General features: G+C 34.1%; 1 protein-coding gene across 1 annotated transcript in view; it reads left to right on the forward strand.

The window, feature by feature from the left end:
• The window catches only part of LOC107661534 (F-box/LRR-repeat protein 17-like), an 87,799-nt gene extending 74,355 nt beyond the window's left edge, over positions 1-13,444 (forward strand). Inside the window, exons 3-4 of the mRNA XM_016451163.1 lie at positions 1,658-1,800; positions 12,835-13,444. Coding sequence (XP_016306649.1) covers positions 1,658-1,800; positions 12,835-12,972 — 281 coding nt within the window. The 3' untranslated portion in view covers positions 12,973-13,444. The remainder of the gene's footprint in view (positions 1-1,657; positions 1,801-12,834) is intronic.
• Positions 13,445-14,948: the final 1,504 nt, after the last annotated feature.

The raw sequence follows: 14,948 nt of genomic DNA on the forward strand, positions 1-14,948 counted from the left end.
TGTGTGTGTGTGTGTGTGTGTGTTTTTAAAGTAAAGCAGCATGCATTCACTCAGCCATTGAATCAACAGCACTGGAAATTGAAAACACGGCCGTATGCTTCAGTGCTCAGAGCGGACAATTTTTACTTCCGCTAGTGTCTGCAGCTTAAGTCTCACCAACAATATATATTAGAGGCCATGAACGCTCCTCGCAATTCACCTCTGTAATCCACAGTAAGAGTAGAGACATATACACATGCAATGCTTTTCGTTTGACTTCACGTGATTCATGTTTTGAATAGATGGGATTCAATATCTGAACCCACACGACCAGCTCTGAATTCAACATTTCACATGTAGTTTGAGTAAAACTCAAATAATAAATGGTTTGTCGGCATTTTGACATTAGTCTTTTGTGGAAATGATTGTGAAATTGTTAATTTTTATATTATTTAGAATAAATTTAGCTTTTATGAGCTCATATTAAGTACACTCAAGTGTGGATTTTATAAATTAATTTATCACCCTGCTGGACCATTTAAATATTATATTGAATATTAAGCTAAACTAAACAATAGCATTAAATTAAACTTAAGTGTATATAAAGTGTACGTTAAATTAAGTGTAAATAAATTTCATAAATTAAAAATGCAATTAAAAGTAAGTTAAAAATAAAATAAAAAATTTAAATAAAATAAATTAAGTATATATTACATTAAAGTGTACATTAAATTAAGCATACATAAATTATATTAAAATTAAAAAGTAAATAAAATAAAGTAAATTTTTAAATAGAAAGAAATGAAGTGTACATTAAATTAAATGTAATGTTAAGTGCAAATAAATAGTTAAATTAAAAATAAATAAAACTCAATAAATTAAATAATAAAATTAAGTAAAATTAAAAATGAAATATTTAAAATGAGATTAAAACAAAATAAAATGACTATTAAATTAAATTTAAATAAAATTAAGTGTACATTAAATTAGATATAGGCCTACATTAAATTAAATGAAGTGTACATTATAATAAAAATTTAATAAAATAAAAAAAACGCAGCCATACTGAGATAGTTATTGCATGACGCGTTTGATCTGTGTGAATATTATATGCAGTCAAACCTAAATTTATCCAGACACCTTCAACATTTCTCACATTATCACAGTTTATTCGTTTTAGTTTAGAAATTGGTAATAAAATATGAGAAGAACTCCGAGTGAAACTGAATAAACTGTGATAATGTCAGATAACTTTGATAGAAAGGTATGTAACGAATTCGGTTGAATAGCTGTAATTAGATAAAACCAATTTAGCTCAACTAATTACCAAGCAATGCTTCATTTTGTTCAGTCTGTGGAGTAAAAAGATCACATTAGCAATTAAAGAAAAAACACTTCAGCAAAACATGCTAAGGTCAAAGTGTCTGAATAACTTTTGGTCCCAAATTTTTATCAGTTTTACTGGTAGACCACTGTATGAATAATTGTTGGGTATAATACAGTATGTCACAGTTCACTTTATTTTGCTGTCCTCACTTACATAAATTAAGTATATGCAACTAGAATAAATAATGTATATTATTTTAAATGCATTTTATTATTTATTATTTTAAATTGTCATGGCAATAAATCAGACTTAAGTTAGTTCAGAGATTTGTGATGGTGTCTCTGTGTCCAGCTCTGATAGCCATCGGTCAGTACAGCAGCAGCATTGAGACGGTGGACGCCGGCTGGTGTAAGGAGATCACGGATCAGGGAGCCACTCAGATCGCCAGGAGCAGCAAGTCTCTGCGGTACCTGGGCCTGATGCGCTGTGACAAGGTGAGTTCGTCCACAGACAGCTGCGTCTGGGTGAGTGGCTCTAACAGATGCTCCAGCGTCCACAGAAGAGCCGTTTCCTCGGGGTCACGGGGTCACCATTTAAACACCTGGCAGACAGAAACGAACCGTGTTCAGCCGACAGCGTCTCACGTCTGCATCTCTCACCTCCTAGATCACGGATTCACTAACTTTTTTGTCAGCTGAACCCCTGAGTAATTTCTGAATAAATTAGCTGAATGATTAGCATTTTACTTCTGTATTTTATTTTAAAAATATTCAAAATTTTTATGATTTGATTTATTGTTAGTAACTGTTTTCATTTGATTGGTTTTATTTTAAAGATACGTATTTTAATTTTATATTCTTATTATTTCAGTTTTTGTTTAATTTTATTTTTACTTTGTTTACATTTTATGAAAAATACATTTTTTGTGTTTTCAAAAAATGTTCAACTTTCAACACTTTTATGATTCAGCTTTTTTATTCAAATTTTTGAATTTATTTCATATTTTATTTATTTATTTTACATTTTTATCAAGTGTTTTGTTTTGGTTTTTAAGAATTTTTTTTATTTTACTTTTTTATTATTTAAATTTTAGTACATGTTTTATTTTGTTTGGTTTTATTTTAAAAAATGAATTTTTTTTGTTTAATTTCAATTGTTTTAATTTTTTGTGTTTTATTTAGCATTTTTATATTTAAAATATGTATTTTAATTTGTCATTTATTATTCAACTTTTTGAATTATTTTTATTTTAAATAATGTTTATTTAAAAATTATTAGAATTTTAAATAAATTTTTAATAAGTGTTTTAATGTTATATTTTTCTAATTTAAGTTTTTGTTCAATTTCAATTATTTGTATTTTTTTCTGTTTTATTTTTATATTTAAAATATTTATTTGAATTTGTCATTATTCAGCTATTTTTTAACTGTTTTTACTTTAAATTATTTTAATTTTATTAAGTGTTTTATTTTGATTTATTTTTAATTTAAAATGATTTTAGTTTAAAATTTTTATGATTTAATTAATTTTGTGTTTTATTTTGATCATTTTTAATGACATGATACGCACACATCAAAAGAAAGCACTGTAACTATAGATGTTTATTCTATTTATAAATTCCATGTGTCATGATTCAGATGTACGTCATCTCATATATTTCAGTGTGACTTTGTCATTAGCTATATCTAAGCGCGATGGAGTGTGACGTTGCGTTGAGTGAGAGAACGCTCTTGTGTTTTGGGTCAACGCCGTTTACAAAGCCACAGTCCCGTGACAAATTCAATTTCTGCCCAAATCACTTTACCATCCAGCTAATTCTCTCTGTTTTCATAATCTCATTGGGAAGCTGTAGATGTGACGGATAACCCGGCTGTCTCAGCATTTGCTTCCTAAAAGGCAAAGTCAATTAGAACGCACATATATATTCCCTTTCATTTGACGCTTTTCCATTTCAAACCCACACTGAAAGTTAGCGATTGAGTGGAGTTTGTGGCATTTCCATTCATTTGGCTGTGAGCTGCAGACACACATCACAGATCGCTCTGTCGTGGCCTCGGGCCCAATGAGAGACCACGCTATTGATCCACAGCAGCCCAAATCATCAAATCAATTCATTATGCTCCTCTCAGACCTCCAGCTCTGGACCAGACTTTGATGTGACGCCGCGGAGCGAGAGAAGAACGAGAGAAAGCTTGTTTCTTTTATCAAAGAGAAGTACGAGCAGTTTAACACACCCTCATTGTCCCTCAAAGCCTCCAGTAGAAGCATTGTCCTCTTCACAAACAGTTTTAGCTCTTGTTCTGAGTCAAAAAATGAGCTATTTACTCAGCCTCGTGTCGTCCTAAACCCGTATGATGAGGATTCTTCCATTAAACACATCTGGAGAATCTCTTGTTCGTTTCATAGTGCATTGCAAAAAAAAAAAGTATTTTAATTAGTATTTTTGACTCGTCTTCCAGTTAAAATATCTAAAAATCCTTGAAACATTGTTAATTTACTTTAGAAACAACTCTGCAGATATTAAAATAGTAAAACTTGCTTTCATTGTATACTGAATACAGTATATGTTTTTGTGTCATTTTAATTGTTACATTTTTATGATCTGGTTATTTTTTTCTGTTTTATTTTGATTGTTTTTGTTTTCTCTTATTTTATTTTTGTTGTTGTTTTATTTTAATTTTACATTTTTAATTACATTTTAAGTACGTTCTTATTTTTTGTTTTAAATTATTTCCACATTTATAATGTAATTGTTTTTAGTAAGTGTTTTGTTTTGATTGTTGTGTTTCTACAATGAAAATTAATTGTTATAGCATTTGCATATCATTGTTCTTTTGTTAGTTTTGATTGCTTCTATCATCTGCTAAATAACTAAATGTAAAAATCCTTGAAACAACTCTGCAGATATTAAAATAGTAAAACCTTTGTTGTATCTTGAATATGTTGTTTAATTTTATGATTAGATGTTTTGACATTTATTATGTTGAACTTTTTCTTTTTTTTTGAAGTTGAAGTTTTTATTAATTTAATTATTTATTTCCTTTTTCCATTTTATTATTTAATTGTTTTTAGGCTTTTATTTTGATTGTTTTATTTTAAAGTTATTGATTTTAATTTTAATAGTCACTGTTTCCCATTGTTTTCCAAATATAATTAGAAAATACCAAAAAGCCAGATTGTTTTGATGTAGATATGACAGATGAAAATGAATTTATTGTGATGTTGGAGAAATCTTGGCATCTCATTCAAAGATTTTGACCATTCATGTGAATATGTTAATGTAGTGCGAAAAAATTGTCTTGTTTTCCAACTCTACATAAGATATTAAGACTTATTTTCCTTGTCTCTTGAATATGTGTATCTTTTGAAATTAGTTTCAAATATAAACAAGTTAAAAAAGTGAAAAAATATCTGCCATGCAGTATAACAAAATACGCACAATGAAATAATTAAAAACATGCCTTAATACAGTAGATTATGCAGTGTTGCTTTACAAGTAAATTGATCTAGTTTCAAGGATTTTGAGATTTTTCAATTAAAAGAAGACTCATTATAAACTTAAGAAATCATTTTTTGCAGGGTTACCTTGACTGTCAAGTCCTAAAAAGGAGAAAACACCATAAAAGCATCATAATAGTCAGTCGTGCATATGATCTGGACGTAGTTTTATTAATTTTATTATGCTTTTAGGGTGTTTTTGGAGTTTGCCAGTCATGGTCATTATTAAAAGGTCGATATATGTGAGCCTGGAGCACAAAAGCAGTCTTAAGTCGCTGGGGTATATTTGTAGCAATAGCCAACAATACATTGTATGGGTCAAAATGATTGATTTTTTTAAATGCCAAAAATCATTAGGATATTAAGTAAAAAATCATGCTCCGTGAGGATATTTTGTAAATTTCCTACCGTAAATATATCAAAACTTAATTTTTGATTAGTAATATGCACTGCCAAGAACTTCATTTGGACAACTTTATAGGTGATTTTCTCAGTATTTTTATTTTTTTGCACCCTCAGATTCCAGATTTTTAAATAGTTGTATCTCAGCCAAATATTGTCCTATCCTAACAAACCATACATCAATGGAAAGCTCATTTATTTAGATGATGTATAAATCCCAATTTCCCAAAAATGTTCCAGGGTCACATATGACAAATCTCTGTGTAAACAGTCTCTATTTGTGTTGCACAGAAAAAAAAAGACAAGAGGGTGAATAAATAATGACAGAATTCTCATTTTAGTTGATCTGTGCCTTTAAATCATTGGATTTTCTTACTGTTTGTAATGTGTGTTTTGGGTTTAATGCCTGATATCTGGAGAGCTTTATGTTCTCGGTGGGAAATTACAGTCCGTTTGAGCTCATCGCGCTGTTAGACCACTAACGGTTTGCCTCGAGGACACAACATCTCATCGAGGCTTTCGCACAGGGTTTGGATCCATTCAGCTTTTTGCTTTTGAAGCTCCATTACAGTCTGAGTAAATATGAGCAGAGATGAGTGACGAGAACGGCATCGGTGTGAAATGAGACAAAAACAACAGCGGCAGAGGAGGAGAGACTTCTGTTCGCTTTAAGAAGATCAGAAAAGCCGCGAGACGTTCAGACGTCACTGTCAGTAAAGTTCCTGTAGAACAGCACAGTTCTGTCTCGTGATATCAGAGAGTTTGAATGAAAGAGAAGAGGCGTTTCTTAGATGCTTCATGTGAAGCAAAAGAATCTACTGGATTGTGAAATTAACTACAGAATATGTGCTTTATGAAAAGTCTTGATGAGTGCAATTTTCTTTACTGTGTTGATGAATTTCCTGTAGAGACAGGAAGTTGGGAAGAGGCCAAGTATATAAACAAGATGAGTAAAGTTTGTTATGATGGCTTCAGAATGCTCAGCCTGAAAGTTTAAAATAGTTTTACAATCTTGATGTTTTAAAGTTTTACAATCATAGACAGACTCTGGGTGGTTCATAGGGAGTTGTTTGTTGCTTAGTGATTGCTTTACTGTTACTAGGGTGTTGCTGGAGTGTTCTGGGTGGTTGCTAGGGTGTTGCATTGTTCTTTTGTTAGTTTTGATTGCTTCTATCATCTGCTAAATAACTAAATGTAAAAATCCTTGAAACAACTCTGCAGATATTAAAATAGTAAAACCTTTGTTGTATCTTGAATATGTTGTTTAATTTTATGATTAGATGTTTTGACATTTATTATGTTGAACTTTTTCTTTTTTTTTGAAGTTGAAGTTTTTATTAATTTAATTATTTATTTCCTTTTTCCATTTTATTATTTAATTGTTTTTAGGCTTTTATTTTGATTGTTTTATTTTAAAGTTATTGATTTTAATTTTAATAGTCACTGTTTCCCATTGTTTTCCAAATATAATTAGAAAATACCAAAAAGCCAGATTGTTTTGATGTAGATATGACAGATGAAAATGAATTTATTGTGATGTTGGAGAAATCTTGGCATCTCATTCAAAGATTTTGACCATTCATGTGAATATGTTAATGTAGTGCGAAAAAATTGTCTTGTTTTCCAACTCTACATAAGATATTAAGACTTATTTTCCTTGTCTCTTGAATATGTGTATCTTTTGAAATTAGTTTCAAATATAAACAAGTTAAAAAAGTGAAAAAATATCTGCCATGCAGTATAACAAAATACGCACAATGAAATAATTAAAAACATGCCTTAATACAGTAGATTATGCAGTGTTGCTTTACAAGTAAATTGATCTAGTTTCAAGGATTTTGAGATTTTTCAATTAAAAGAAGACTCATTATAAACTTAAGAAATCATTTTTTGCAGGGTTACCTTGACTGTCAAGTCCTAAAAAGGAGAAAACACCATAAAAGCATCATAATAGTCAGTCGTGCATATGATCTGGACGTAGTTTTATTAATTTTATTATGCTTTTAGGGTGTTTTTGGAGTTTGCCAGTCATGGTCATTATTAAAAGGTCGATATATGTGAGCCTGGAGCACAAAAGCAGTCTTAAGTCGCTGGGGTATATTTGTAGCAATAGCCAACAATACATTGTATGGGTCAAAATGATTGATTTTTTTAAATGCCAAAAATCATTAGGATATTAAGTAAAAAATCATGCTCCGTGAGGATATTTTGTAAATTTCCTACCGTAAATATATCAAAACTTAATTTTTGATTAGTAATATGCACTGCCAAGAACTTCATTTGGACAACTTTATAGGTGATTTTCTCAGTATTTTTATTTTTTTGCACCCTCAGATTCCAGATTTTTAAATAGTTGTATCTCAGCCAAATATTGTCCTATCCTAACAAACCATACATCAATGGAAAGCTCATTTATTTAGATGATGTATAAATCCCAATTTCCCAAAAATGTTCCAGGGTCACATATGACAAATCTCTGTGTAAACAGTCTCTATTTGTGTTGCACAGAAAAAAAAAGACAAGAGGGTGAATAAATAATGACAGAATTCTCATTTTAGTTGATCTGTGCCTTTAAATCATTGGATTTTCTTACTGTTTGTAATGTGTGTTTTGGGTTTAATGCCTGATATCTGGAGAGCTTTATGTTCTCGGTGGGAAATTACAGTCCGTTTGAGCTCATCGCGCTGTTAGACCACTAACGGTTTGCCTCGAGGACACAACATCTCATCGAGGCTTTCGCACAGGGTTTGGATCCATTCAGCTTTTTGCTTTTGAAGCTCCATTACAGTCTGAGTAAATATGAGCAGAGATGAGTGACGAGAACGGCATCGGTGTGAAATGAGACAAAAACAACAGCGGCAGAGGAGGAGAGACTTCTGTTCGCTTTAAGAAGATCAGAAAAGCCGCGAGACGTTCAGACGTCACTGTCAGTAAAGTTCCTGTAGAACAGCACAGTTCTGTCTCGTGATATCAGAGAGTTTGAATGAAAGAGAAGAGGCGTTTCTTAGATGCTTCATGTGAAGCAAAAGAATCTACTGGATTGTGAAATTAACTACAGAATATGTGCTTTATGAAAAGTCTTGATGAGTGCAATTTTCTTTACTGTGTTGATGAATTTCCTGTAGAGACAGGAAGTTGGGAAGAGGCCAAGTATATAAACAAGATGAGTAAAGTTTGTTATGATGGCTTCAGAATGCTCAGCCTGAAAGTTTAAAATAGTTTTACAATCTTGATGTTTTAAAGTTTTACAATCATAGACAGACTCTGGGTGGTTCATAGGGAGTTGTTTGTTGCTTAGTGATTGCTTTACTGTTACTAGGGTGTTGCTGGAGTGTTCTGGGTGGTTGCTAGGGTGTTGTTTGTTACTTAGTGATTGCTTTACTGTTACTAGGGTGTTGCTGGAGTGTTCTGGGTGGTTGCTAGGGTGTTGTTTGTTACTTAGTGATTGCTTTACTGTTACTAGGGTGTTGCTGGAGTGTTCTGGGTGGTTGCTAGGGTTTTGCGTGTTGCAAGGTGGTTGCTGTGCTGTTGCTGGGGTGTTCTGGGTGGTTCTTATGGTGTTGTTGGTTGGTAGGTGGTTGCTATGCTGTTGCTAGGGTGTTGCTGGGTGTTTCCTACTGTGTTGCTGGTTACTAGGTGGTTGTTATGCTGTTACTAGGGTGATTGCTAGGATATTTCTAGGGTGTACAGGGTGGTTTACAAGAGTGTTGTTGGTTGTTAGTTGGTTGCCATGCTGTTGCCAAGGGTATTGCTGGAGTGTTCTGGGTGGTTCCTAGTCAAGTCGTCACCTTTATTTATATAGCGCTTTTAACAGTACAGATTGTGTCAAAGCAACTGAACAGCATTAATTAGGAAAATAGTGTCAATAATGCAAAATGACAATAGTAAACACTCAATTTTCAGTTAAAGGCAGTTCATCATTGAATACAGTGATGTCATCATCCAGCTCAGTTCAGTTTAAGTAGTTTCTGTGCAATCAAGTCGACGATATCGCTGGAAATTAAGTGTCCCCAACTAAGCAAGCCAGAGGCGACAGCGGTAAGGAACCGAAACTCCATTGGTAACAGAATGTAGAAAAAACCTTGGGAGAAACCAGGCTCAGTCGGGGGGCCAGTTCTCCTCTGGCCAGACAAACCAGCAGTTTGTTCCATACTGCAGCAAAGTCACATTGTGCAGAGGATTCATCTGGTTCCTGTGGTCTTGTCCCGGTGGCTGTCTAGGAGACACGGTCTTCACTGGGGATCTGTCTCTGGGGCTCATCTAGTTGTCCTGGTCTCCGCTGACATTCAGGGATGTAGAGGTCATCTCTAGGTGCTGAGTGTCCCCAACTAAGCAAGCCAGAGGCGACAGCGGCAAGGAACCATTCTTAACCAGTACATCAGGTGTTATGGGAAGTGTTCCCGGTTCAGGCTGACCTAATTAATAGGGAGCCAGTGCAGTGTTGACAGAACCGGGCTAATACCGGGTTCCTAGGGGGCTGCTGGATGGTTGCTGTGTTGTTTCTTTAGTGTTGCTGGGGTGTTCTTTGTGGTTTCTAGTGTGTTGCTGGTTGCTAGGTGGTTTCTATGCTGTTTCTAGGGTACTGCTGGGGCGTTCTGGGTGGTGTCTAGGGTGTTGCTGGTTGCTGGATTGTTGCTATGCTGTTGCTGAGGTGTTCTGGGTGGTTTCTAGGGTGTTGCTGGATGGTTGCTATGCTGTTGCTGGGGTGTTCTGGGTGGTTTCTAGGGTGTTGCTGGATGGTTGATATGCTGTTGCTGGGGTGTTCTGTGTGGTTTCTAGGGTGTTGCTGGTTGCTCTGCTGTCGCTAAGGTGTTGCTGGGTGGTTTCTAGGGTGTTTCTGGGGTGTGCTGGATGGTTGCTAGGATGCTGCCAGGTGATTGCTAGGGCTCAAAAGTATCCAGTGTTGATTTTAAAGGAAGGTTCTGGGTTGAGTTTAAGTTCTGTGAGCAGCATGTGTGTCATGATGTTGATTACCACAGAAAATAATTCCAGCTAGTGAAAACAAGCAAAAATCACATTTACAGTAACGATATCAATGAGGGACGACAATTACACAGAGACAAAGATCCAAAACATACAGTGAAGCCGCAAGTACATGCAAGCTCTGTCACGAACGTGTGAAGCTGCTAAACCCTAACTGTGTTGAGCTTAACTATTATATATTTGAATATTTCACCCAAAATATCCAGCTAAAATGACGTTTATATTACTTTATATGATCTTTGTGTGAGGTGTTTCTGTCATAATGCGAGCACAAACTCGCTGGAGTGTAAAATAAAGGTTTTCTGATCATTAGTCTCTTCTGTTTAGAACTGCAGGCAGGTTTTGTGTCTGTGTGTGTTACGTGTGTTTTGTTATGATTTTTGAGGTTTCATGTTTTAAAACATAAGGGTTTTCTGAGAAATATGAGCCGCGTCACAGTGTTTTACCGCGGTACATGTGCTGCAGGCAGGTTTTGGGTTGCGGTAAATGAGCGATGCTCACCCACTCCAGAAAGCTTTTTAAGTCTTAACCAGAATACTGTGTTTGGATGTGAGGAATGTGTGTGTGTTTGTGTCTGGATCATATATTTCAGTGTTTCCGCCACACAGCACACATTTACACTGCGTGCTGGAATCATCAGAACAACTTGAGACCGTAAAGTGCATTTTTGCTTTTGGACCGACTCATAAATACACACGCATACACACACGTTGTGCAATAATCGGCCGTTTAATGCTGCATGACAGTCAACATTTGTCTTTCCAAACTGAATAAGCTGCGATAACAGAGACGTTCAGTTACAGTCAAAGAGAAATATTATATCAACTACAGTGAAATGTGTGTGATACTTACTGTACACTGCAAAACAATAAATAAATTCTTAAATCAAGATACATTTACTTAGGTAGCAAAATTACCTAAGATATTAAGTCTTGTTTTCTGAAAAACTGGTCAAAATAAAGTGAGTTCATGCTTAAAACAAGAAAAAAATCTGCTAATAGTCAGAAAAATCATCTTAATTAAAAGGGAAAACAAGTGTTATTTTTCTTGTTTTAAGTATACATTTTCTTTCTTTTGATGCATTTTTCAGAAAACAAAACTTAGTATCTGCTTCCTGTTTGATTCTATTCAAATTCAGGAAGTGAACTGGAATTTTAAAAGCATTTGGAGTGCGTGCATTGAAAAAAAAAAAAAACACGTAAAATCCATAAAAATGTACTTTACTGTAATGTACTGCATTAATATTTTCCATAATGATCGTTTTACCTGTATTTTGATTTTTTTTTTTACTGCTTTGGGTTGCAAGTTAACAGAAATGTCCATAAAATTAATGCAAAGAAAATTACCAGTACTTTTTATATTAAATATTTTATATAAATATTTTATTTTCATTTTCTTGTCTTCCAGTACAAGTGTCAAAAAAGTCTTAAATTAACATTTACTTTATAAGAAAAAATGACTGATTTTAAGCCAGAAATATGTATAAAATGTCCTGAAAAATGTTAAAAATAAAAATAAAGTCATTTGAAAAATTACTGTTTCTATGATCTGTAATAAATACACAAATGACTGTTTTAAACAAATAAGGTGTAATCTACTGTACATTGAGCCTAATTTGCATAGAAACCAGACAATTTGAAATGGGGAAAAAATTATAGTGTCTTAAATAAGTGGTTACACTGCAAAATTATTTCCTTTCTTAGTATTGTAGTCTTTTTTTCAGTAGAACTATTTACATTTTACATGAAGATGCATTTACTTGCAGCAAAGGTATTGTCTTGTTTTGTGAAAAAATGTATCAAAATATCTGCAAATGGGGTCAAAAGATAAACTTGATTAAAAGAGAAAGAAAACTTGCAAAAAAAAAAAATATATATATATACCCAATTGGCGGATTTTTTTAATGTATTTATTTATTTAATATTAAATATTTAAATATTTTATTTAAAATTAATTGATTAATAAATTTGCTTTATTTTGCTTCATTTTTCAGAAAACAATACTTAATATCTCAAGTCATTTTGCTTTATCTTGATTTTTTTTTTTTTTGTCTCTGTTTTTTTGCAAGTTTTCTTTCTCAGCATTTTCCAATACAACTATCTAGACATTCTTAAATCCAGATACATTTACTTGAGAAGCAAAATGACTTAAGATAAGACTTAATATCTGAAGTCATTTCGCATCTCGAGTAAATTAAGAAAAGTGTCTTGATTATGAATGTTTAGATATTTGTACTGGAAAACACAGCAGAAATCAAAGTGCATGCATCAGATGGTGTTTGCCGCAGATGTACAGTATATTCTGTGTAAAGGTCCTGAGTGATTAGAGCAGGTCATGTGAGATCTTCACCTTCAGTCTGCATGTGAATAACACACTTGACATGGCACATGATGAAGGTTTGGCCTGGATCCCTGTGGACGCGGTGTGGTGATTATCTCACTCAACATGTGGAGCGTCTGTGTTTCATCAGCCGCTCGCTGTAAACTCAACACAAGCTTTCTCACAGATGTCTTGCATTAATATAGGAATCATTTCTTCAATGCAAATGGTGTGTCGTGCATTTGTGATGCTTTTTAGGAAAAATCAATGCGTCGAGTCAAAAGAAGTCAAATGAAAAGCAAATGTGTTTGTTTGTTTTGTTGCAGGTGAACGAGGAGACGGTGGAGAGACTGGTGCTGCAGTATCCACACATTGTGTTCAGTACAGTGATGCAGGACTGTAAGCGAACGCTGGAACGAGCCTATCAGATGGGCTGGAGCCCCAACACATCCATGGCCTCCTAACACACACACACACACACACACACCTGAACATGACGCCACCGCAGAATCATTATCAGTACTATGCCGTTTATTCCACCTTCCAACATTATGCAGCAGAAACATCAATATTATTTGATTTGAACACAAATATGTTCATGCACACATGACTCTGACATGCAGCGCTGCATTTATTTGCATTTGCAACCTAATGAGTCGCACTAAACCCGTCAGGAGCTTACTCTAAAAATCCAGAGATAGAAATAAGACATTTTGCATTTTGAATGAGGAGAAAAAGTTTGGACCACTGGATTTTTGCATCGTGACATTTCCCTGCAGCTCTCATTATCGTGACTTGTTTGTTCGTGATTTGTTTGTTATTCTCATTATCATCAGATGTGATTTTCATTAGATTCTCATTATTGAAACACACTCATTTTACTACAGTACAAGGGAAGTGTAACGGGGCTGACGAGACGTGAGACGTGTGGATCCATCTGCAGGCTTTATTAAAGAGACGTGGTAAACAGGCAGGGTCAAACAATGGCAAACAGGTATATGGCGGGCAAAACACAAGAATAGTCCCAGGGCTAGCGTAGGTCACCGATCGGCAGACAGAATCACAGGGGCGAGACGAGAGGGAAAAATCCAGGAAAACAGGCAAAGATCAGAAACCGCGGAAACAGGCAAGGCAAGGCAAAACAAGGAAAACACAGAGACTCGGAATGGGGTACGGGCTAAACAATACTCAGCCGAGAAAGGTGGTTAGAGTGGGTGTTATATAGTGAGTGAGGTGATTAGAAACAGCTGTGTGCAATGAGTGCAATCAGTGCAGTGTGCAAATCGTGCAAAGAATGATGGGATATGTAGTCCGGGGTGCTATGCAACAGTTTGTGTTGTGCGAGAGTCAATGTAATGGAAAGGGTGACCTCTGGTGGTGAATAAACGGAAGTCCATGGACCGAATTCGTGACAGGAAGCTTCTGTAACAGATTTATTCAATAAAAAAGTAAATCCAGTACACATACAACCATGATGTAGAAATGCTTCAGATTACGTCATTTTATTACTACACTTTTTTGACTCCGTATTTTTGTCTTGTTTTACAGTACAAATATCTAAACATTTTTAAATCAAGACACATTTACTTAAGATAAATTACTTAAGTCTTGTTTAAAAAAAAACCCTGAAAATGTATAGTTTATATTTAAAACAAGAAAATAAATCTACCACTGAAAAAACTAACTTAAAAATAATAAACGTGTTTTATTTTTCTGACCCCACTGGCAGATATTTGTTCTTGTTTTAAGCATAAAGTCACTTAATTTTAACTTTTTTTTTTTCTCAGAAAACTGTGTACTTGACATCTTTCATTTAGTTTTTCAAGTAAATATATCTTGATTTAGTAATGTTTATATATTTGTACTGAAAAACAAGACAAAAATACTTTTTTTGCAGTGCATTATTTGCATTGCAACAGTGAAACTTTTAGGATAAATGCGTATTTAATTAATAGTAACAATAATGTCGCAATGCAAAAAACTTGATTTTCTTCTTGCAAAATAATGTCATTTCTTTCTTGTTATTTTGGGTGAATTGTGGCTTCTGTCATGTATGTTCCTGACCGGTTTCGTGCGATTCTCCTCTTTAGATTTCAGTTAATTAGTAGTTTTGTTTGCGTCTGAGTTCATTTAGACACGTTACACTTTCATTAGAGGTTTCACAGCCTGTATTTCTTTCATCGTTCCCCTCTTCAGCGAACGCTTAGAAGTATGTTCGGGCGATTGAGCGTCATGTTAAAGTCCTGCGAGTCACAGGACAAAGCACACGCTCTGTTGGAGCAGCTCTGATGTAGATGTAGACGTGAAGACGCAGGACTTGTGTTGTTGATTTCGTTTGCTCTTGTGAATCTGTAACCCTGTGGTTTGGAGTTTGTTTTGGATGTAAACTGATATATGAGGTTGTTTTGTTTTTTTGTTTTTCGAGGTATATCCTCCATAT

Source organism: Sinocyclocheilus anshuiensis, unplaced genomic scaffold (genome assembly GCF_001515605.1).
Source record: "Sinocyclocheilus anshuiensis isolate Anshui unplaced genomic scaffold, SAMN03320099.WGS_v1.1 scaffold479, whole genome shotgun sequence".
NCBI classification, from domain to species: Eukaryota; Metazoa; Chordata; class Actinopteri; order Cypriniformes; family Cyprinidae; genus Sinocyclocheilus; species Sinocyclocheilus anshuiensis.